The sequence below is a fragment of the Doryrhamphus excisus genome, chromosome 4 (genome assembly GCF_030265055.1).
Source record: "Doryrhamphus excisus isolate RoL2022-K1 chromosome 4, RoL_Dexc_1.0, whole genome shotgun sequence".
NCBI lineage: Eukaryota > Metazoa > Chordata > Actinopteri > Syngnathiformes > Syngnathidae > Doryrhamphus > Doryrhamphus excisus.
The window spans coordinates 11,211,950-11,236,538 of record NC_080469.1 but is presented as its reverse complement, the minus strand read 5'-3'; the positions used below and the strand labels follow the sequence as shown (position 1 = coordinate 11,236,538).

The 24,589-nt window shown below is 38.4% G+C and overlaps 1 protein-coding gene across 2 annotated transcripts in view; it reads left to right on the top strand.

Moving 5' to 3' along the window:
• LOC131127692 (EGF-like repeat and discoidin I-like domain-containing protein 3) overlaps positions 1-24,589 on the top strand; it is an 81,811-nt gene that overhangs the window by 31,959 nt on the left and 25,263 nt on the right. For both annotated transcript variants that reach the window (XM_058069829.1, XM_058069828.1), the window contains 5 exons: positions 10,768-10,881; positions 16,377-16,558; positions 22,695-22,850; positions 23,823-23,967; positions 24,046-24,230. In XM_058069829.1, the coding sequence (XP_057925812.1) occupies positions 10,768-10,881; positions 16,377-16,558; positions 22,695-22,850; positions 23,823-23,967; positions 24,046-24,230 (782 nt within the window). The remainder of the gene's footprint in view (positions 1-10,767; positions 10,882-16,376; positions 16,559-22,694; positions 22,851-23,822; positions 23,968-24,045; positions 24,231-24,589) is intronic.

The window sequence follows — 24,589 nt, the reverse complement described above, 5'->3', positions numbered from 1 at the left end:
CTTTGCTGCGTCTCTAAATAAATGCTATGCTATGCTACACCAGTTCCTCCCCCCTGCAAACCGTCTCGCAACACCGACAGTAAAGGTGACTGGTCAGATTGTGGAACATGTGGTGGAAAATTCCTGTTAGCAGCAGTAAAGAGAGGAAAAAACTGCTCAACAACATACATTAGCTGTCCTTTATCATATTTACTGAGGAGGGCAGTTGAAACAGACCATAGCAGCCGTGTGCAAGTGACCCTACCCCCTCAAATGACAGGACAGAAGCACAGTTATGCAAATGTCAGGATTTAATCAGAACCTGTTGATATGAAACACCATTGAAGAATATTGTTTTTGGAGACAGTAATTATACCTGACATTAATGTACATTAGCAGAAATACTAAGGTATATTTGTTACAATAATAATAATGCTTTCACTGATACAGTACCTGTTAACCTGTTTTGAGTTTGCACAACATCATTTATCAGATCCGTAACCTAGAATTTAAAAAGTTGCGGTTATTTGTTTTTCTTACCGGCACTTGATTTTGCCAAATCTGCTATGAAAACAAATCCAACAAATGTTTTTTTTTTTGCTTTTTTTTACCATCTCTCCAAAAATACCGCAAGGATATTTTGTCTTTGCTGTGTTGATTTGCTGTAAAACACTTTTATTAACAAAAACATTCTGAAGGAAGTGAAATGTACAGTATTTTAAGAACTAACAACAACAAAAAAACACCTGTTGCAACATAATAGCCATGACTTATTGCTCTATGTGCTGTTTCTCCCCCTTTTCCTTTTCTGCATGTGAAGAACACAGCAAAGAGTTGTTTCAATAGCTCACTTATTTAAAGCTCCCTTGGCTTCACTTTAGCTACGCTGGGACTTTTTGGTTTCTGCAGAAAGGAAGACCTGCTGGCATATCGTGACACAATCATCCGAGAGGCATTTCTGAGGCCAACCTCACACTCAGTCAAGTCTCTGGCTTTTGGCTGGCAGAGCTGAGTTAGGTCCAGCTTGACTAAACAGAGCTGAGCTTCTAATATGAATGGACACTTTGTAAACATAAAAAACTGCATAAGAATGCATAAGTTGGATCCATAATTGTATATATTGACTCATTAATGACCTTTAAACAGTGTGATAATGTGGCCAGTGTGTAAATAATGACTTTTTTCCTATGATCATTAGGCAGACACTGAAGAAGGAGAGTTCAAAGACAAGGTCAGCATTGGAATGAATTAATAGTCGGTATGAATTTTCTCAGTTGAAACTGCTGAAGTATCTTAATTTGACATCCGTATTAAACTGTTGTCTTTCAGACTCTGACCTTACTCAAGGCAGTTTTAAATGATAAATAAACAGTTGCTAAATCACAGAATTATCATTTGTTGTGATTCTCAAATTAATTCCATGAAAAATGGTCATTCATTCATTCATTCATTTTCTACCGCTTATCCTCATGAGGATCGCGGGCGTGCTGGAGCCTATCCCAGCTGTCTTCGGGCGAGAGGCGGGGTACACCCTGGACTGGTCGCCAGCCAATCACAGGGCACATATAGACAAACAACCACAAACACATTCAATTTGGAGTCGCCAATTAACCTAGCATGTTTTTGGAAAGTGGGAGGAAACCGGAATACCCGGGGAAAACCCACGCATGCACGGGGAGAACATGCAAACTCCACACAGAGTTTCCGGAGGGTGGATGAAAAATGGTCAAAATTTGCACTGTTGGATCTTAAGAAAGTCACAGTTAGAGTTTTACAATGCTTAAAAAAAATGGGGGGATGAGGCATGGAAAAAAATGAAAAGACTATTGAAAATTGCATTTTAACCCAAACATGCTTTTGTCAGCTGATAAAAAGTTTAAGATCACAACCTTTAAAAGCCCAAATCTGATGACACGGAATCCACACTGTCATGAACTCCCCGTGGCAAAGGCAAAAACAGGCTTTTCTTTCTATGATTACGGTAGGATTGCCCAGCTGCCTCTTGTAACATGCCATTACTGCTGAGCTTGGACTCAAGAGGACAATATTTTAGAATTAACAGATGACCGTCGCTGAACCGGAGGACCGTCAAGCCACAGGGACGGTCCTCAACCCAAATTAAGGCCATTACTTTTGCTGACAGCAGCCTAATAACCATCAGATGGCATTTGCGAGGGACAGGCTTCAAAAATGAAAAATGTCGGGGTTAAGAATGGGGTTTTGAACAATGGCCGGCTATGTAGAGATGCATCCCTCATGACTAAATGCCCTCGTTTTTGTGGTCATGATTGGTTTTTCAACAGGCGGCAGTTTACAATACCTGCCTGACAAAGGACGTCTTCCAGGACAATAACATCATTATTTTGCACCATCCTGCATATTCCCCTGATCTGAATCCAATCGAGAACATTTGGGGATGGCTGGCAAGGGAAATTTACAAAAATCTGTTCCAGCCAGTGTATATAACACAACCACTTGCAGCAACGTTCCAGCTGCATCAATCATTCCGAAATTAATTTTTGAAGTAATCAATAAGAATTGTCGATGTACTTATTACTTGGTCTTGTTTTGACACTTTTGTCAAATTGAAGTTGTTCTGTTTTTTTTTTTTTTTTTTTTTTTCGCTATGGCCTCTAACTTTGGATGGGCTGGCACAGCCTATTTCAGTTAAATCTTTGTTGAATCTCGACCTAGAACCGTCCGATCCAACGATTCTTTCAATCGTTCAACTCTTCTTACAATGTTGATGAAGAGTGCATTAGCACAACACGTGTACACAAAGCGTGCCACTATAATGGATACATCCACTTATTGAACAATAAAAAAGAAAAAAGGTTGATAATTATGATGTCCTCCATAAATTGGTATGCATGTACGTATGTATGCGTGTTCGATCAGCAAAATCTGATAAAGTGACATGGGTATGTAAACATGTTCTCACATCTATTACAGGAGAAAATTAACAAGTCCAACAATGAACTACATACTGTATGACCAGTTAACAGTACTGTTCTTTCCTTTTTAGTGAAAACGTTTTTATTTGGGCTGCACTGTGGACGAGTAGTTAGCATGTAGGCGACAAAGTCATGAGATCAGTAAGACCTCTTTGTGGAGTTTGCATGTTCTCCCTGTTAGTGCATGTTTTTTTCTGGGTACTCCAGTTTGCACCCACATTCCAAAAGCGTACATGTTAACATCCATTAGCATGAATGTTAGTGTGAATGTTTTTGTTTGTTTGTATGTGACCAGTCCAGGGTGTACCCCACCTCTCGCCCAAAAACTGCCTTTGATGGGCTCCAGCACACCCGCAAACCCAGTGAGGATAAGTGGCATAGAAAATAGATTGGATGGAAGTTTTAGTTATAATGCAAAACATTGCTTTTGCAATCTCATTTAATCCCTGCCTGTTTAACATATTGCTAAATTGTATAACTGTTAAACTATGTTTAAATTGTGTCTCAGTGCCGTTAGAACGATGTATTAGTTTTAATCGGTATTCTGTGGTGCCTTCATCTGTGGGTTTAAAATGTCACTGAAGGCTTTCCTCTGTGTGTCCTTCGTCTGTGCTGTGGGATCTTTACATTCTCCTTTTTTTGGTTCAGAGAGTCCCTTTGTCTGCTTTTCCTCTGAAATTAGAAGTGTTATTCCTGTCATATACACAGACCTTTCTGCACTGTATCCCCTAAGATACCTTTTCAAGGGCTCTTGGAGTGCTGCTGAGAATAACTCCTCTGGAGGCTAATCCCACTTCAAAAAGACATAGTCCTTGGAATACACCAGTCTTAATCCTGCAGCCATAGTTCAATGCATCATCATATCCCTAGAAACACACCAGTCTGTGGCTGGGTAAAACGTACCTACATAACAATTTTTGCTGTAGCGATCAGTGCAATCTGACTAAGGAGTAAATATAGGCGATGCAGTGGGCACATAATTTTATGTCGTGATTGTAATTGCATGTGCATGGCAAGAACACATGGATGATGGTCACAGCTGCTTTAAAGAACTTCTAAAAACACAATGCCTTAGCATTGTGCAGTATTGAATGCAAACATTTCAACTCATACCTAACACAATTTTGAGAAGAGAACTATTGAGGTATTGTCCAACATACTTATAGTAGTTGTGTTTTTGTAAGTTTGTGGAAAAACTGTAGTGCAGACATGAAAAATGAAAATGCATATGTAAAAACATTGGATGTGTCTTTTCTCAATCTTCATTCTGATTGTGAGGTGATCTTTTTTATGCTAAAATGTGAGCAGATGGCTCTTTTAATACCACCTGGTATTATAGCCTCTTTAAAGAAAGTGGGGAAGTGAAATATTCACAATGGAAAGAAAATAAATGAGCACAGGAACTGCATCCCGAAGGAGATGTGCATATTAATCAATGGTGGTCTGAGAAGATGCTGCTTTATGAGCAGCTCGGGGCATAGTTAGGCCGTTTACCTCCCATCGCATGTTGTCTCTATTACGTGAAACATGCAATGCTGATTTCAATCTAGTATTTTTGGTTAATCAGTATCATTTTCTTTCTGCCTAAAATGATATTGGCACATTATTGATGACATCATGCTCCACACGGCAACAAGCCTGCTTGCTTAGTGTGTCTGCGGTCTAGAATGATTTCCAGATTTCACCTTCAGATTAAATAATAAGGACTTGTAAGGACTGTAAAAGGGGTGAGGTAAGGTGCCTTCCTTTAATACTTTCTTTAATATAACATTAATAATATTAACATTGTGCACACCTTGACCATGTCGCTATATTGTCAACACGGATGTCTTGGTCACCACAGTACCATTATGAATGAAGCAAGACACCCACTTTTCACCCACCTTTATTTATGAATACATAATAAACGAAATGCCTGACTTACTTTTCTGCTACTAACGTTGAACATTAGGAACTCACTAACAGTAATGAAGTTCTGCACAAGATCAGTATGAAGGATATTAGTAAGAAAGACATTTTTTTAGCATTTCTACTTCTGAGCAATGGTTAGTGAAAAAGTGTTTGTTTTTACTTTTAGAGTCGCTATAAGACATGAATTTAAAACAATATTATGTATTTTATGTGGACTCAATATAAAAATATTAAATAACCTTCACCCTTCAGAAATAAACTTCTTATAAATCATGTTCTTATAACTTTACTTAACAAAGTGGTCTGCCGTTGTGCATATAAACCAAAGATATACTGTAGTTTTCTTCCACTCTGCCTTCCATTCAAAGAAAGTAAATCACAGGGTGTCTTTTTCTTTCCATATCGACCCTTAATGAATTCATGCTGTTATCTCAAGAATCACAATCTTTTCTGTATCCAATCCAATGTCTGACTGCAGGACCACCATGAATCGTCTCAGCAGGGAGTTTTTTTTTCCAGGCAAGACCCTCATCACAAAAGAAAGCAGGATGATTACTTCAATGTTTGAGCATTCAAGGTCGGAGGTTAATTACGTTGTCGGCTTCATTCATGTTAATCATGGAGCAAAGAGGTCACAATGGAACTCTTTGCCTGGAGGTCAAAATGACCCACTTGCTTCTTAGCACACAGTAAGAGATGAAACCAAGAAGTTGGCCTCCACTTAACCATAATCTTTATGTAATTTAACTCAAGAAGTTGGGAAAGTCAGATTCTTTTTAATGTCATCGCTATAGTGAAGGATCTCTGCCCCTTACCCCTTTATCTTACTCCTTACCCCTAGGTTTTGTACATTCAAGAGAATCTAATGGTGTTCCAAATCTCCTTAAATCAAGAGGTAAGGGATACGTGATATGATTGTACAGCCCGAGAAACCAAGTGTGGTTGGTTAGACTGGAAATGAAGGGGTAGGCAGAGTCTATGCGAGTACAAGAGTCCAGCAACCGGAAGAATGGTAAATTGTCTTTGCTTGTAAAGCGCTTTTCCACCTACAAGGACTGTTAGGTCATTCACCTACTGATGACGCAGCATCAGGAGCATGGAGATAGAATGTGCTTATGCTCATGTTCAGCCATGGCCAATGAACTTCTCTGCCGGGAAGAAATGCATCATGTTGTGTGATAATTTTAGCTTTCTATGTAAGTTTATACCATGAGTTATACTGTTATATTGACTAATGAACTGCGAGTTCCGGCTCATCGTGTGTTCCTTTATAGCTCATGATTGACGGGAGAAAGACCTACTGTTTCCTTACTGACTTGCATGTGTCACAGTATTTAAATGATTATTAGTAGTTTAGAAGTATAAGATATGTCATGAGATTAGAACATGGTCAGAAATTAATTGTACCATCGTATAAGCCACATGGCTCAAAGTTTAAGAAACAAGTAGTGACTTGTACACTGAAAATGACGGTACTCTGAATTATAGAAGCTGTCTTTTTCAGTGTTTTGCATACTTTTTGGTTCTTTGCTCAAGGTTTGTTTTTCAAAAAATATTTGTTGAGAACCTGGTGCCCTATCGATAAGCTGGTAACAAAACAAAAAAACAAAAAACCTGAGATCATTATATTATAGTTTCCATAAAACGCCTTATCTGGTGGTCTGTGACTGTATAAACAATGTTCCTTTCCTGTTCATACCGTGATGACAATATAGTTTTAAATTCACCGTGACATGTTCTGCGTACACAAAAATGCCTCTACTGGTGAACAAATATGAATCCAGTAAATACCCTTGGAAAAGTTTTTAACTTGTTCCCTGACCATGAAAGACATGAATGCTTTGTCTTACTTTTGCTGTGTCCACAATGCTATCTACACAATATGCTAATCGTTCATCTCAAATAGCCACTTTTCTACAATGGTTTGGATGAACCAGACACTGAATTCCTCTGGCCGCGCATCCACAGCAGGTGCAGGTACTGTAAAGGTCATTGCAGCCCAGTAGAATGGTCACAACTGATCCGTATCACTGCAGACCTCAAGGTGTGTTTCTGCTCCCTGGACACACCACAGCCAATTTAGCGCTCAGGGCCAGTGTTAGTTCCTGACACACAGCACTATTCATTGCTCTCATTATTGTCCAACGGAGACACTTCTCAGAGAATAATAGGAGCTGAGGCAAAGAAAGAGACATTCCAGTTAACCGATGAAAGCATCAGACCTGAGACCCAGAAAGCAGTGTGCCACTACATCTCAGCTTCTATACAACTGGTCCATTGTCCCCTGTGGTTATAACATTGAACCGTACTTCATTACAGAGAGCTAAATCATACAATCAGAAATATTGTCATGGCTGTTCTCAACACACAGTATGAGGAAAACGGTTGCAGTAATACAGACACACATTAAGAAATTAAGTGGTTGTATTCCATATTGTTATATGGGTTTTATTGTTAAAATATCGCTGCTTGTTATATGTATACAATGAAGTCATGGTCCCATGGGCTCTATTGCAAAATGTACCTTTTTTGTCTTCAAGTTTGTATTTGACTGCATCATAGCAGAGCAAATATTGGTATGCAAGCTTGTAAACAGGTCTGTATTCAAGAAATCTCCCAAATGGGTTTATTTACCTGATCACTGGCTTAGCACCTTGCCTTCCCTCTTATCTCCTATCTTTGTCTGTCAAGCTGTCACTCTTTCGCTGTCTCCTCCTTTTCACTCACTGTTTTTACTACATTCCTTCAGGCAATTTCTTTTCCCCTCATCTGATTTACCGGTGGTGAAGTCCTGGTCCTGATCTCCTTTGGGGGCTTATGACTGCTCATAAAATAGACGTAAATGGTGCGGTGTGTTACCTGTTCTTTCTTTTATTGTTTTTTTGGGCTATTTTAGTGACTTTCCCAGCACCTCTGTATTTGAACCTAGCAATAACAAAAAAGTGTGATATGAAGTTAAAGATTTAACCGCAGCATGGTTTAGTAGTGGTATTGTTGTGGTAAAATAGTACTGTCACATTGTGGGTGGGCGGTTTGTTTATTTTCCTTATACATGCCAAGGATGGAGAGTAGAGGCAAATCAATGCAGCACATTCTTGCTTCATGCATATAGTTTTCATGAAACACTGATAGTTGTCTTGACAATACTATTTAGGTGCAATACAAATGAGGAATGAGTGGTCAAGTTTATTTGTTTCGAACGTGTTTAACAAGTTACTTTAAAGGGGACCTATGTATTATGATAACTTTCTGCCTTTTGACATTTATTTCTTTCCGTTTGCTTTTCTGTTCCATTTTTAGTAATGTTGATCAAGGATTACTTTGTTACGATAATAGGCGTGGTGTCATTTTAGCCATACGGTACATCTAAAAAAATTTGAATTTCATGAAAAAGTTGAATATTTTTTGTCACCCATTTCAGAATGTGAAATCCATATGTTATACAGATTCATTACACACAGAGTGCAACATATATTTCTTGAAATTTTGATGATTGTGGCTTATAGATCATGAAAACCCAAAATGCATGGTCTCAGAAAATTACATAAGATCAATGAAAAACATATACATTTTAAATAGAAATGGCAGAATTCTGAAAAGTATGTTCATTTCCATGCATTCAATACTTGAATTACTGCATCAATGCGGCGTGGCATGGAAGTGATCAGTGTGTGGTACTACTCAGGTGTAATGGAAGCGCAGGTTGTTTTGATAGCAGACTGCATAGCAGCCTTGGGTCTGGTGTCTCTCATCTTCCTTTTGGCAATAACCCACAGATTCACTATGGGGTTCAGATCAGTTGAGTTTGCTGGTCAATCAAGCACAGCAACACCATGGTCATTGAACTAGCTGTTGGTACCTTTGGCAGTCCTGCTGGAAAATGAAATCAGCATCTCCATAAAGCTTGTCAGCAGAAGGAAGCACCCCACGGTTGTGTAGCCTTCTGACTGAGGGACAATTTAAAGGCTCAGGGTACCTTTGCGGGTGTTTTGAGTTAATTAGTTGAATGGGAAACCATGACTTTCCATGATTTAAGTTTTTCACAATATTACATTTTTTTGAGACTGCATTTTTGGTTTTCATGACCTATAAGCCACAATCATCATCATCTGTATAATATATGGGTTTCACATTCTGAAATGAGTGACAAAAAATTATGAACTTTTTCATTTTATTCAAATTTTTCATGATGTACCTACCGTGGAATGCATGTATCAATTTTTGATTGCAAAACGTTGGTCGCTTGTTGCACTTTTGCGGCAAAAGCTATTTCATCAGCGCCTTGACACAAGACCTGCATGTATATGTGAAGTCATAAGCACATCGTTCTTGAGTGTGCTTTGATCCAACTCATCCACTCTATACATTATTTGCAATATGATCTGGTCCTTCTCATCATTTTGCTCCTTTAAAGCATCCATGTTTTTATCATAACACTGCAATTTGTTTGCAAAGCACCACACTCTCATCCCTTATTTCCATGACATGACAGGTTGCAGATTTTGATAGCTTTTTTAAAATCCTCATTCATACTTTGTATTTTATTATGTATCCCATTGCGAGATGTGTTATACGTACTTGTTGCAAAATCTGACGTCTCATTTTGCTGTTCTGAGTGATCAATGGACATTCATTCATTCATTCATTTTCTACCGCTTTTTCCTCATGAGGGTCGCGTGGACTGGTCGCCAGCCAATCACAGGGCACATATAGACAAACAACCATTCACACTCACATTCATACCTATGGACAATTTGGAGTTGCCAATTAACCTAGCATGTTTTTGGAATGTGGGAGGAAACCGGAGTACCCGGAGAAAACCCACGCATGCACGGGGAGAACATGCAAACTCCACACAGAGATGGCCGAGGGTGGAATTGAACCCTGGTCTCCTAGCTGTGAGGTCTGCGTGGTAATCACTAAACCGCCGTGCCGATCAATGGACATATTTACATATTTCTACATTGTGTTGGTAAGCAATAACTTTGGAGACCAGTCATTAGAGACAGTTAGTTTGTCTTGCCAGCGTGACTCAATTTGTCCAGCAAGTTAGTTCATCTTGGTACTGAGGCCTGTTATTGTCTAGATCTGTGGTACCAAAGTACTCCAAAACTCTAACACTGCAGAACTCTGGTAGTAGGCATCTCAAAATGAGTGAGTGCAGTAGTCGACACAGTTAATGATTATTATTGTTATTACAACGGCATGCAAACCACCAATAAAGATGAAGCATTGGTGTCATTTTTTAAATACACAATACACTCAATTTACATATATACACAAATAACACAACATGCATTCATTTATTAACACACATGAAATTCAATAAATATACATATAATATGCCTTTTGCTAGATCAGATAATGACCAACCCCCAAACTGCAAGAGTTGTGAATGGTTTCACATCCTATTGTATTAATGCCATTGTCTTGATGTTGCATGGGAAGAGCAGACCCGCTGAAGAACAGGGCCATATTTTTAAGACTGTTGGGTTCAGTGATCACTTTTAATTGATTGGATTTGACCACTCTCAAGGGCCTGGTAAATCATATTCCATGTGAGTGGTCTAAATAGGTAATTGGCTTGGATGGAAATGCCAAGTACAATGTACTCTGTAGTGAAAAAGATAATAGGGTAAGCCACATTTAGGCATGCTGTTCTTTTTTATTGAAAAAGGTGAAAATCAAACCTGCAAATTTACTCTTATATCACAATTCTGATAACAGTCTGAACAATATGATTTTGTTGTTTATTTTTATAATTTATAAAGAAAAGCTTGACAATGTAAAAAACAAAACAAAGTAAATAAAATAAAATACAACACAGCACTTGTCACTAAATCTTTTTTATATTTCATTTTCCAACGTCCATTAACCTGCTGCAATGAATTTATATTTTTGTATGTGTCTTTTGTGTCTTCAGATATAAATGAATGTGAAAGAGAACCATGCAAGAACGGAGGCGTTTGCACTGATCTGGTTGCAAACTACTCCTGTGAATGCCCTGGGGAGTACATGGGGAGGAACTGTCAACATAGTAAGTGTCTTTTAATGCTTTCAATGCTTTTCACTGAGGGCAGCATATAGAAAAATGCATGAAGGATGCGGGAGGCCACTTTAGTACATTTTGTGCATTAAAGATGACAAAACCAATCCAAAGTAGATCTATATACGTATGCTAAACCAGAGATTCTCAAATGGTCTCAACCTGGGACCCACATTTTCAAATGGTCATTAAGTTGCGACTAGACATGGGCGGGTATGTTGTTAATTGTTGGTTGCTTATTCAGTGGAGAGTAAAGGATTTACAACTCTTCGACTCCTGTCTCATTTTGAATCACCTTTCATTGACTTAATACACTTAATTATTAGGGTTGCAACAATCTGTGTATTTGCATCGAACCGTTCAATATGGTTTGATGGTTTTGTACGCATGCGTATTGAACATGCTTGTAACAAAAGCTGATTATTATTTTTAAAAAAAAGGCATTGTATTGGCAAGACTATTGGCTTAGAAAGCCAAAAAATGTGGATTGGGCCATCCCTATTTGTAATAGTTACTCTGCTACTAAGAATGTACCACATGGCTCTCCATCAAATACATTTGTTGATATTCTCATAGCAAGGTGCTTTTTTTTTGTCTTTTACGATGCTACATCTGTGCAGCAGAATTGTAAATTTAAGGTGAGAAAAATGTTGGCAATTTTCTAAAATTCTAAGATTTTTTTTTTTGTGTGTCAAAATAATACCGAACTGTAACACAAATGTATCGAACCAAATCAATCTGCGAATTTTGTGTGTTTTTACACCCCTGGTAATTACATGTCCACTGTGCATTTTCACGAAAGGTATTGAGGCATTTTATTAATCAAATGACAATGAAAAATTACCTCTGGTCAGCATTTTGGACACCACTGCTGTGGGGAAATAATAATTGCATGTCTTAAATACGAGTAACCAATCTTATTTTAGGTCAGTGTGCTCTATAATCCTAAAATGGGTTATTCAATAGAATAACAAGACTCATGATAACATATTAAAACATTACAATGCTGACTTTGTTTTTACCAAAAGTGGTATACCCTTGGCTTTTTCTCTCTTACAAAACGCTCAAGAGCTCAAAAATGACTTTGTGTGTGTATTATGCCTTTCTGAGGATTTTTTCCTGCTCAGTCTAGGAGCAGATTAGGATTAATGTTCCAGTGAGCCTCCACTGCACTGCGACTCACAAATGTATTCATCTGCTTTTCTATCTTGCAGTGTGTGTACAGTACACAGAGAGAATCCATGATGTATTTTTCAGGTGTCTGTCTCCTGCTCGTCTGGTGGAGAAGATATGTTTCTATTACAATATATATATATGGCTTTTTTCAAGAAGGTGTATTTCAGTCAACTAGCATTGACCTGAACTTTTACTTCCTTCATTTTGGAAAAAGCCCTTTGCTGCTTGAACATATCTGTGTAAGTGGGAGAGTACCAGTAAGAGGTGATTGGACTGTGTGATTCAAAAAGAAAAATCAATAAAAGAAGGCTAGGCAATATTTTGGAGAAGGTTCTTGACTTACATACTTGAGAAAAGAAAAAATATTACTTGTGTGTGATGTTGATACTCATTTCAATATTGCCATCTATTTTGTATGTGTACAAGGCATCCAACCATTACTTTGGCTTTTTTTTCTGTTACCATGACTGGTCTCATACGATACAATATGATACACAAAAATATAGTAGTTACTGAGGAACTAATGAGGAACTAATCACTAAGGCACATGCATTTAGAGTTACAGAGGAACGATGAGTTGTCGTTAAGGTAAATTATTACCTGAATTTGTTTTGGATTGAGGAAATAACAATCACACTGTCTCCAACAAAAGTCATTTTGATGATATACACTATACACTACCAGTCAAAGGTTTGGACACACTTTGTCATTCAATTGCATGATGAAGTGTGTCCAAACCTTGGACTGGTAGTGTATATTAGAAAATACTAAGATTTAGAAAAAATTTGATGTTTTTTTTTTAATGTTTTTTTAATTTTACTCCTTCAACAGAAGCAGTATGTGGGACACATTGCTAAAGCATCAATGTATCGAGAATCACATGACACATATCGACAAACAATAATTCATACCACACTCACATTCATACCTATTGACAATTTGAGTCGCCAATTAACCTAGCATTCATGTTTTTGGAATATGGGAGGAAACCAGAGAAAATCCACGCACGGAGAGGACATGCAAACTCCACACAGCAGTGAGCAGGAAATCGAACACGGGTCTCTTAGCTGTGTGGCCTGCATGCTAACCGCTCAACAACGTGCAGCCATCATTATTTTTTTATGAATAACTAAATTAATTATTTGTTATTGTTTTAATTTACAAACAATACACTGTATTGGCCAGAATATAAGAATATCTGTTCCCTGAAAAGAGTCTATTCGTTCTATTCTAGTCGTATATTCAGGTCAATATGGTATTTTCAGTAATTCAGTGCTCAAAGTGTAGTGTTCTTTGACAAATGGTATACATTTTGGGGATAAAAATACAGTAGCAAGGTGTAGATGATTTAGTCATGTGAAAAAAATCAATGACAGAAATAACAAAATCAAATAAAGTAAAGCAAAAATACTTAGTGCTTGGTGACAGTTGCTGAGGGAACTTTCTTTTTCCTTCTCAGACTGATGTCCCAAAATTCTTCAATGGTCAAATACTGAACGCTTTTAGCATGCAGCTCAAAGATGCATGATCACATACAGGTGTGTTTCACCCAGCCTAATGTGTCACATGTTGAATCTTCTGTTGACATCTGCTGCCTGGTTGATACCGTTATTATTCTTTATATCATCTGCTGCATGCTCATTAGTATTGCTGTGCTCATTTGTTTAGGCTGTAGGTAGGGCTTGTGGGAGATGGATTCAGCTGTCACAGCATGGTGGTGCTGCCGTTAGTGATGGGGCCTGTCGCCGTGCTGATGTATGCTCAGAGGCCAGCAGGCCAAGGCTCAGGGGCTGGCTGCCTCTGCTGCTCTGATAGACGACGGGCAGGCAGCTCATTAAGAGTGGCCACGCATGTTCTGCAAGGTGAAGAGGACCATGGCTGTTGAACAGTGTGTTGCTATACCAGTCATACGAGATGTCTCACATGTCAGTATGTCCGATGGGTACAACACTGTGCCATCAATAGCATGGTTCAAAGCAAGATGGTTTTACTTGAAAGTTGCAGGCTCACACACACACACACATAGCCATAAAAGTAAATAATAATAATAATTAGTTTTTTTGAAAGAGCTGCAATAGTTCTACGCCAGCACATGTCATCGAAGCCATTCAGACCATCTACCATATTTTTCAAGGTTGGAATATCTCTTTAATTAATTAGTCTGACACACAATGCGTTTATCAACTGAAGCAATGTAGATATTGAAATTGTCCCTTGTGTACTTTAATTTAGTAATTTCTAGAAGGCAACAGAAAGCATGACTTCACCACCTTGTGAAGTGGAATTGATTGTTGAACCAGAATATGTACCCCAAAGAATCCAAAAAATATTATTATATTATATTATATTATTATATATTAAGTTTCCAGCTACCGATGTGCGTAGTAAATAATAACCCGGATTCGTTGCCAGGCACAAAGTTCTACTTATTTGTTATTGAGAGTTCCTTTTCAGTGTTATTGTTGATTGAGGCTTTGTAAAAAGCCCCTAGACTGGAAAGAGGTCCCCAAATTGTTTAGACGATGAAATGAATTGACTTGGAAAACTAAACCAGCATTAGAAGCCCACATCCACCTCCGACATTCTCTCATCCATCTGGAACTGTTGAGTCACACAGACACACACAATAAAGGTCTTCTGAGGTGAGCGTGTGCGTTTTTTGGGTTTTTTTTTTGCATGCGCACACAGCTGCTCCTCTCACTTCATGTCTCCATTCAGTCCCCTTTGACAATTCTGAGATATTGCTGGCTGCATGTCATTGAAAGTCATTGTTTTAGCAGCTGGACAAGACATGCTTGAGTTATTTTCATTTGGCCATTCTTCTTAAACACCTCCTTCTGTGGTGAATTCTTCTCAAAGCTGTAAGCACTGGCAGTTCTGGGTAGGGGTGTCTGTGTGTGTGTCAGCCCTGCAAATTAAATGTGTCACCAGCATCACACTCTTGGAAAGACCACAACCCCCGAGCTTCAGGCCAGCAGTAGCTCACTCCTAAGGACTTGGGCTTTGGAACCACAGTGTACGAATCTCGCTGTGAATAAAAATAAATTGCAAGTAGTTGTTGGAGAGATGCTAGTCTGCATCCTGACTACTGTTGAGCTGCCCTTGAGTAAAGCACCAATTCCAGCGCTGTGTCACTTTAACTTCTCTCTTTGCATGCTTGCTTTTCTGATCTGCTTCTCTGTGTGTTGTGCAACACATACTGTAAAGCAGAGTGTAAATTTAATATCTCTTCATAGATTTGATTTGAGTATAATAAATACATTTTTTTTAATCACATAGGGTATGCATATGTGCAGTATATGGACACAAAAGACTTTTGAACTAAGATAGCTATATTGTTTTATGTGAAATGAGGAGGCTGTTTATAGAATAAACATAAATACTCGAGTATATAAATAAAAAGTAAATAAAGAAACTGTTACAGATATAATTTTACAGCTTTTACAGCTGTATTTTTGCCATATATGAGTATGAAATGAGTACATCTTGTCATTATCCGTATTCGCGTTTAAAGAAAACCACAGAAGAGCTCAGCGGTGCCTCATTCACGTACACGGTGATATTGGGAAGTTTAAAAAGGCTCTGCGTTTGTCACAATGTGTTAGGTTTTCTTCGACTCGCCTTTATAAAAATAATGTACTGATTTAAGCCTCGTCCATTTCCAGTGAAATCACACCCACTTCCGGTTATATATATATATATATATATATACATTATATTCACTTTAATTTGATGTAGCCTGTGGGGACTTCAGAAACCTGTTAAAGTCGGTTGCGATGCTCGTGAGGAATGGACACTTGAAGAATTGTGAAGGATTTTGAAGAAGAGGTGAAGTCTGGTGATTTTCTATAAATCATAACAGTGGAAAATGAACCAGCTGTCGATAGCACAAGAGGGGAATGGTCCTGTTGTTTTGAGCTTCAGCCTGATGTGAAACTGGTGGGTTGTGACCCAAAGTCATATGGGTATTCAGAGGCTCGTGGGTAGAGGCTTATTTTGTGCTATTTTAATATTTAACTTTACTTCTAAGTTAGTTAATAATGTGCTCTGAAATGCAGTTTGGACATGAAAAGATGTGAGGCTTGCAGTTCTGAGCTGGAAATCATAAAGAAAACAGAATGAATGAGTTGAAGTTTGCATCAAATTCAGTGTAAAGAAAAAGATGGGGAGCAAAAAATGTTCACAAATTGGGTACATTGTCTTGTGTGTCTCCAAGATCAACTGTTTTTGTTTTGTTTTATGCAGTTGCACATATTGTACTTTTAAGAGCTGGACTATAACAGCATCCTCCTCTGCGTTCCTTTGCTCAGAATGCTCTGGACCACTGGGCATGGAAGGCGGCATAATCTCCAACCAGCAGATAACAGCCTCCTCCACCCACCGGGCTCTGTTCGGCTTGCAGAAGTGGTACCCGTACTTTGCACGCCTCAACAGGAAAGGTCTGGTCAATGCGTGGACTGCAGCTGAAAATGACAGATGGCCATGGATTCAGGTAAATACACTTGGCAGCCCACACTAGGCGAGACCACTTATTAACACTTTATATCAGTAGCTAGTTTGATATTGTTCATGTTGTGTTAACTGTCGTAGGTTGTATTGTAGTTTATGGTAAGTTGTTACAATTATGGACAGATTTTTATACTAGGAACGGTTAGAGGCTAATTACTGGTAGTGTCAAAAGTTGACAAAAAACCCATCACTGTTTATGTTGCCACATAGCTGCAGCACATGCATCAACTTTTTGTTGTATTTTGATTTGAGAAGAATATTTTTGGATTTGTGTGGGCAGAGAAATGTTTGGCACAGGTACACAAAAAGTACAATTTTTAAAATATGCCACTATACCTGCAAACAGTAAAATGTGATGTAAAATGTAAAATCAAAATTGGTCAGTTATAATTTATTATGTGTTGTATTATTATTATTATTATTTTATTTCCTTTTCATCAAAGATGGCGCTTCAGTGGTGACACCTTAACAAAAGCAAACATGTTTCTCTTACTTAAGTATGTTTACTTACTTAACTACAGTTAAACCCAGCACATATCAAACATAAAGTTGGGCTACTGGGGCACAACATGCTCCATAGATGCTCATTTGCAACCATTTTCTGTTCCAACTCATCAGGTGTAAATAATTTGGTGATAAGTTGATAAAATGAAGAGACACTTTTATACTAGGTATCTTTTCTTTCATTCTTTATTGCGCCGTACAAAGCCGGAAACAGTTGTGATGTACTTTTCTTGTAACTCCAGTGGCATCATTTCTGCTCTCAAAATTGTGTGTTTTATAGTGGTGGAGTCATAGATTTTTATGACATCAAACTTCCTTTTTATCTGTCCTGCTGAGAGCAATTTGATGCTTCCATTCCAACAGCCATTTCACTCAAATCCATCAAAATTTAATATCAGTTTAACTGTTCACCATTCCTGTTGTGCTTCAAAACCCATAATTGAAGAGTGCTATGATGAATATACGTTGTATACGAAAATACGTAGTATTCCAAGTTTAGTGACCCTGTGCAACAGGAAGACATTTAAGATTGTGCTATTCTAGTTCATATTAACCGTGAAACTAAGCTTGGTATCTAGAGTATGTACAGGTGTTTTCTCAAATCGATTGGGCTGTGGTTCGTCAGAAGATCAGACCAATATAAATTTGCTGGGTTAAGTTTATAATTAAATGTGCTAGATTACCATGATGAACATTCATTTTTTTAACACACTGTCTTGAAATACCAGAGAAAGTGATATTTATTCATTTATCTGTCGTGTACAGACTGACCTTGAAACTGAAACCAGGGAAATGCAACAAAACGGAGAGCGTACATGCAAATTCAGGACTCAAATTGCATGTTGAGTACTATAAATTTGTACATGTTGATAGGTCTGCATTCAAATGAAAACCTCTGGCGCCCCAAGACTAAAATCCAAACCTACATGGCCATGTGTGAAAAAGTGATTGCCGCCTGTATTAAAACATAACTTAACTGAGATTAATTGAGATCTATTAATCCGGACTCCAGCAAACCACAATGAGAGCCATTATCCACAAATGACAAAAATACAGAAGAGTGGTAAACCTTCCCAGAAGTGGACGGCCAACCAAAAAGAGTGCAGCGACGGGCAAAACCGGCCTGCTTGGCAGAGTTCATAGAAGAAAACCACATTAAGGCTCATATGAATTTTGCTACAAAACATATGAATGTTCTCCAACACCTTTGGAAAAATACGAGACAAAACACATCTGGCTTAAAAGTATAGTCACATTTCTGTGGTGGTAGTGTGATGGTCTGGGTCTCGACCCCTTATTGGATGCAAAACATTGAACACCCTACTGCACGATCGAGAAACATAATCTGTATGTAGACACAAATGAGACACAGCAAACAATGTATTTTTAAAAGAAAAGCACAAGTCAAAGATACAGAGAACATTAGCGAGGGACGAGTTGTTTGGTACATGCAGAGGTGGAGGGGAACAGGACAATAAACATTCAGGCAGTTTGTTTGGCTTTAATGATGTCATATGGGATGTTGAGCAGGATGCTGAAGACATTGTGTTTCTTCACGACGGCTCAGATAATTGGGACATGAGCAGCCATGTACAGTGATATCAGTGGTTTGGGATTATTCTAAGCAGTTGGCAGGCTGCTTTTGAAGTATAGAATGATGTGGCGGGACTGTGTTTGCATATCTGTCATATAAAGCAGGTAATACTGACAGATGACACCATATCCGTAAAGAGATCACATTCTTCAGGCTATTGGAAAGGCTTTTCTGGTGCAGTATGCATCTTTTGGCGCCAGCCAGTGGAGCTTTTCCTCTGAACCTCAACAAATGAATCACAAAAGCAACAGACTTTGAATAATACATCACAGAGTTGCCGACAAGCTCGCATGCACTGTTTGTTTGTGTTGGTTCGTGCACTTGTTTCTGTTCACACATCTGTGCGGCGTGAGAATGTCATTTTTTTTTCTTCCCTCAACACCCTTCTCTACAACTAACTCACACATAAAATTGCATTTGAACACTCCAGGGAAATATACTGCAGGTCTGACCAATATCAGTAAAATATGGCTCCAACTGGCACTGTTGGGGGAATGAATCACCTTTGAAACTCCATACATAATTGAATAGATGTTAAGCAGTTAATAGAATAATAGCCAGACACAAACGTGTTACATCTGTGTGATAAAATGGGAAAGTTTGTGTTTCAGTGCTTGTTAATGTAGACATATGATTGTGTTTTTGCAATGCAATATAAGCATTCCATATTAGATTGTTGTAGAATTCCAAATTTCATACAATCCAGCAAAAATGTTATTTATATTATATTATTATATATTATTATATTATTTTATAATTATAATTTAATGTTTTTGTGTTCTTGGTATTTATTTGCATCATTGTCAGTCTGAATAATGAATACAAATGTTAATTTAGCCCTTTTAGGCTTGATCTTGATGCATGTCAAGACTGTGGATTTTTTTTCATGCTGAACTCTTGGATAAATATCTGGTGGTTACAAGAAAGAAAACATTTTGGGTATCAATGTTTGGATATACAGTCGAAACCCTGGGCAGCATTTTTAGTGGCTTCATGTTGCTAAATAACGTCACAGTCCTGTTGTGTCAGCTAAACAGCTTCTCAACTGTGTTATTATGTTCTCTCTAATTGAATCAATATTTCTTTCGTTTTCAATGTTGTTGCTGTCATTGTCATTGAAACTTGTTATTGCAAAAAGTCATACTAGTTTCAGTGTTTGCTCCTCCCTCTTGAGAGTTTCAGTTTGGGAATATAAAGCTGTTTAGTTTCCTGCCTGCACTTGCTTCTTTTTTTTTACTCCACCTGCCTCCCTTATCCCCGCTGATAAAGTGACAAAAATGCATTGTGTCAAGGGCAGCTTGCATCTCTTAACTATCCTGTGAGTGTTATTTAATTTAATCTGCACATTAACTCTGTAAGCGTTTGTCACTGCTACCCAAAGCAATGTTTTAGACATTCAACTACAAACCTTGAATCTTCTTTTATTGAGGCATATTGGCATACAACACTATATATTAATGATTTGGCAAAAAAAGCAATTGAATTCCACTAATATCAATTGAGTTATCATCACAATTCTTAAAGATTGCGGCATCACAGTAAGATACTTTAGGTTTGGTGTTTATAAGGCTACACAGACACCAATAATCGTACATTGAGGTTCACCCATCCGGTAAAAAGCGAATAAATTTCAGGTTAATTGTCCCTCCTAGTGACTAGTTTCCGTCCATTTGGGTCATGTAAGTCTGTTAAGCTAAGTCTCAACAGCCTGTTTCCAAAGATGTCTCACTCAAACAAATATATGCATCACCATTAGTACTGAAGTGTCAGAGGTGTGTTTCTGAGTGCTCATTAAAAATGTGAAGGATCACCCCAATTACCTCGGCAGTGGCCTTGTAGTAACTGGGCGTCTAATTAGTGGAAGAAGTATCTGTCTCTGTGGAGGGAAGTGAGAGAAGAAATGCCCTGAATGAGAAAGAGTGGGTCACTGCAGCACTGTTTAGGTACTAAACAGTGTCCTTACTTATAATTAACTTTATATATTGGTTTAAGTTGGTAGGAAAGGTGTATTATTCAATCATTGTCTTTTGAACTGAACATTGCAGAAATAACTGCTACAAGACAAGAATTGCACCCCACAATGCAGTACTGAATTCAAATCCTAATAAAGAGTTACTTATTTTTACTTTCCGCACTGGTCTACTGTAGCATTATTAATTGGCCATTTTTGCACCCGTTTCATCTGAAAATAGGTTAATTCGACTGTCAAGCAAAAAGTTTGGAACACGATCTCATTTGGCCAAAAATTGATCAAATTCAACATGCATATTTTTTCACGAATAATATGTCGTATTCAACCATGAATACAGTGATAGAGTGAGACATGAGATTCAAAGCACAATGTGGTGAGGGAGGACTGTAAGAGGATAACTTTCATTAAATTGATAAGGGACAGTCCACTTCCACATAAGCCTTTGCTTCATTGTACAGTATGTACAGATGTCTAACTCTGCTGTATATGGGTCTTCATGTAGGGCATAACTTTAAGTCAATAAGAATGGAGGAGACTTTGCACTCCAAGGAATTATACCTGAGTTTCTAAGGCTGATTTGCTCTGAAAGGCATAGCTCGGTTTGGGTGGAAATGCAGTCTAGCTGGTAAAATCTTTTCCTGTAAGTGAAAATACCTTTGGTATGAATGATTTGATGATTTGATGTTGAATCCTAAAATCCACAAATTTAATATAGGCAAAATATAGACAGTTGAAGTGAGCTAATAAGCACTACGCAAAGCACCGAATAATGTACATGATTTTGCTAGACTGTCATACAGCGATTCATCCTGATGAACTAATCTAGCATTTGCAAGTATGAGATACTGGACATTCGCAAAGATGTAGCTTAAGAATCACCATGTTTCTGAACACTGAGTCTAGCTTTAACGTTGAAATTAATTTACAATGAAAATATTTTAGAAGACTGCAATTAACTGGCAACCAGGCCAGGATGTACTTTGTCTCTCACCCGAAGTCAGCTGAGATCAAAGATGGATGGACGGACATACTAGAAAAGATGTGAATACATTAAAGACCTCGGAGCCGTCATTCCTATACAGTGGTACCTTGGTTAACGTTCGCCCCGTTAACGTTAGTGTGCTTTCTGCTTAACATTAAAAATGTATGCTGAAATTTTGCCTTTGTTTGCAATCCCCCGACGGGTTCGCATGCAATATGGCGCATGTAACAGACTGTTACATGCTTGGTTTGACAGAATTTCACAATACTTAGTTTGCATTGTACTACGGCAATCTGTAAGGCACATACACGTAAGGCATCTGGAATTCACCAGGCATCTGCATTGGTGAAACAATGCACCCTCTCGTCCGTGCATTTTTTAATTGAGTGCAATGAACTCTAAATGAGATAATACGAATCCAAAGAAGGTTGCGAGTGACAGCAACATTGCAAAGAATTTGAAGACACTATTGATTTCAAGAAAGAAGTCGTCCCAAAGTTTGAACATGGCGTTCATGTCGCTGATCTCACCAGTATGTACTGGAAGGTGTCATTAATAATAAGTACCATCCTGAAGAATAACAACGCAAACAAGTGAGTAAAAGCAAAAGGAGTAAAACCAAGACCACAAAACATGGAATATGCTGTTTTGCCTCGTGAAAAAAAACGTAAAAGACGTATAATTACATGTTGACATGTTGGCATCAGGTGTTGGTGTTTATGAAAATGTATAACTCTGTCTTTGATATTGAATGAGAAAATGTATTCAGGTATTCATCACTTTCCTCTCTTTAACGCTCTTCTTCCGCCATGTGATATACATTGGCACTACATTGACGGTCTACACAGACATGGCAGATTGGATCTGGAATGTGAGAATTGATTAAACGCCCTATCTGATCACAGACTTTCTGAAAAAGATGGATGGCCCTGACAGGAGAGATTCAAGGGGGTGAAGTGATTCCCATGTTTCGCATCAGTGCACTGGAGACGCATGCATGCTCCCTGTGAATCTTGTCAATTCTGGCATTTACATGATACATTTTTTTTTCTTGCTCATTTCCACAGATTAACCTGCAGAGGCGAATGAGGGTCACAGGCCTTATTACCCAGGGTGCAAAGCGAATCGGCAGCCCGGAGTATGTTAAATCATACAAAGTGGCTTACAGTGACGATGGAAAGACATGGAGAACATACAAAGTCAAGGGCAAAGATGAGGACATGGTGAGAAACACACAAAACGCAGTCGTAGACAACTATGACGTGCTTCCATTGTTGTAGCTACTCACAGCAGCGAGAACCTGTCCACTCACTCAAGGGCAGGGCAGAGAACAAGCTGAGATGTCTGTTTAATTAGCTAGCCCACACCGCACATACCTTGCTTCCTGTTACCTCCTTCACTTTTATGACTTCTATATTGAATTTTTATGCTATTTGGACATGAGGAGACACTAGATAGGTCACAAAGCACTCTGTCATTCCAGACAACACGCCCCTGTCCTCTGTTGCACTGTGGATAACCCTGAAACTTTTAAAATTAAGGGCTCATGGCAACAAAGTCTGGAGTTTTAGGATTGTCTGACAAAATATCTGTCAAATTAGTGCGGTTACATATGCAATATACTTGAATGTATATGTATGTTCATTTGCATTATACATTTTAATAAGATCAAACTATTTGTGCATCAATCCAACAGTATTTTTTTACTCCAATCAACAATAGTAATTCTACACAGGTGCTACTGGCGGGTACGATTACATACACTCTTACATGTATGCATTTAAAATATAGCACAGTATTTTTTTACATAGCACATTTATTTTCAGCACAAGTCAACATACAATGGGGGGGGTCTAAATGTATCATTTTGCAGAGCATCAGGCTCTCAATAAATAAGTGTTTGTCCGAGTATCTGGGGACATTTGGATGAAACAATTGCGAAGGTATAGTTACATAATTCAGACCACTAATTTAAAACACACCACTGTCTTTATGAATTACCGCCTGAAATAGTGCGAGAAATTGTCTATTTTGGCTGTACTTGGCGCTCATTGACCTTGAATGAGAGCAATTTGCTGAGTGTTGAGTAGACACCAGAGACATGAAGCCAGATAGGCTGCTACATTATGGTAAAAACGAATCAGTTCCAGTGCCCTCCTCACCTCCATCTGCTGTTATTGTATCCTTTGCAACAGATTTTCAGAGGAAATGTCGATAACAACGCTCCGTCAGCCAACTCCTTCACCCCTCCTGTTGAAGCCCAGTATGTGCGCATTTATCCCCAAGTGTGCAGAAGGCACTGCACTTTACGCATGGAACTGCTTGGATGTGAGCTAACGGGTGAGTAAGCAGATAGAAGAGCGCAAATTAATCCTAATGTGATTGGGAAAACTGTTGCAAACTGTTTTTTGTCTCCAGGATGCTCTGAACCATTAGGGATGAAGTCGGGCCACGTCCAGGACTACCAGGTCACAGCTTCTTCCATCTTTAGGACACTCAACATGGACATGTTCACCTGGGAACCTGGAAAAGCCCGGTTGGACAAGCAGGGCAAGGTGAATGCTTGGACAGCAGGACACAGTGACCAGTCACAATGGCTACAGGTGAGGCATGCCCAGAACCTCTTTTTAGCTACATTAATGCTTGATGCCAGTTAGTGGCTGAAAGAGCTGCAGTATACCTTGTATCTTTATGACACAAATGACAAACTACCCTTAGTTTATTTACTTTATGCAACAGTAATTCTCTTTACATGCGTTTAATCGATGAATACCATATTTTACAGACTTTGGGTCACAGTTTTTTTTAATGGTTTGCTGGTCCTGCGACTTGTACTCCAGAGCGACTTCTTTAGTTTAGTTTTGTTTTTCACAATGACAGCCACAAGGATATGTGTGTCAACAACTACTTTTTTTTCTATTGGAAAAAGAGACGTAACTAATCAAGCAAATGCATGTTGACA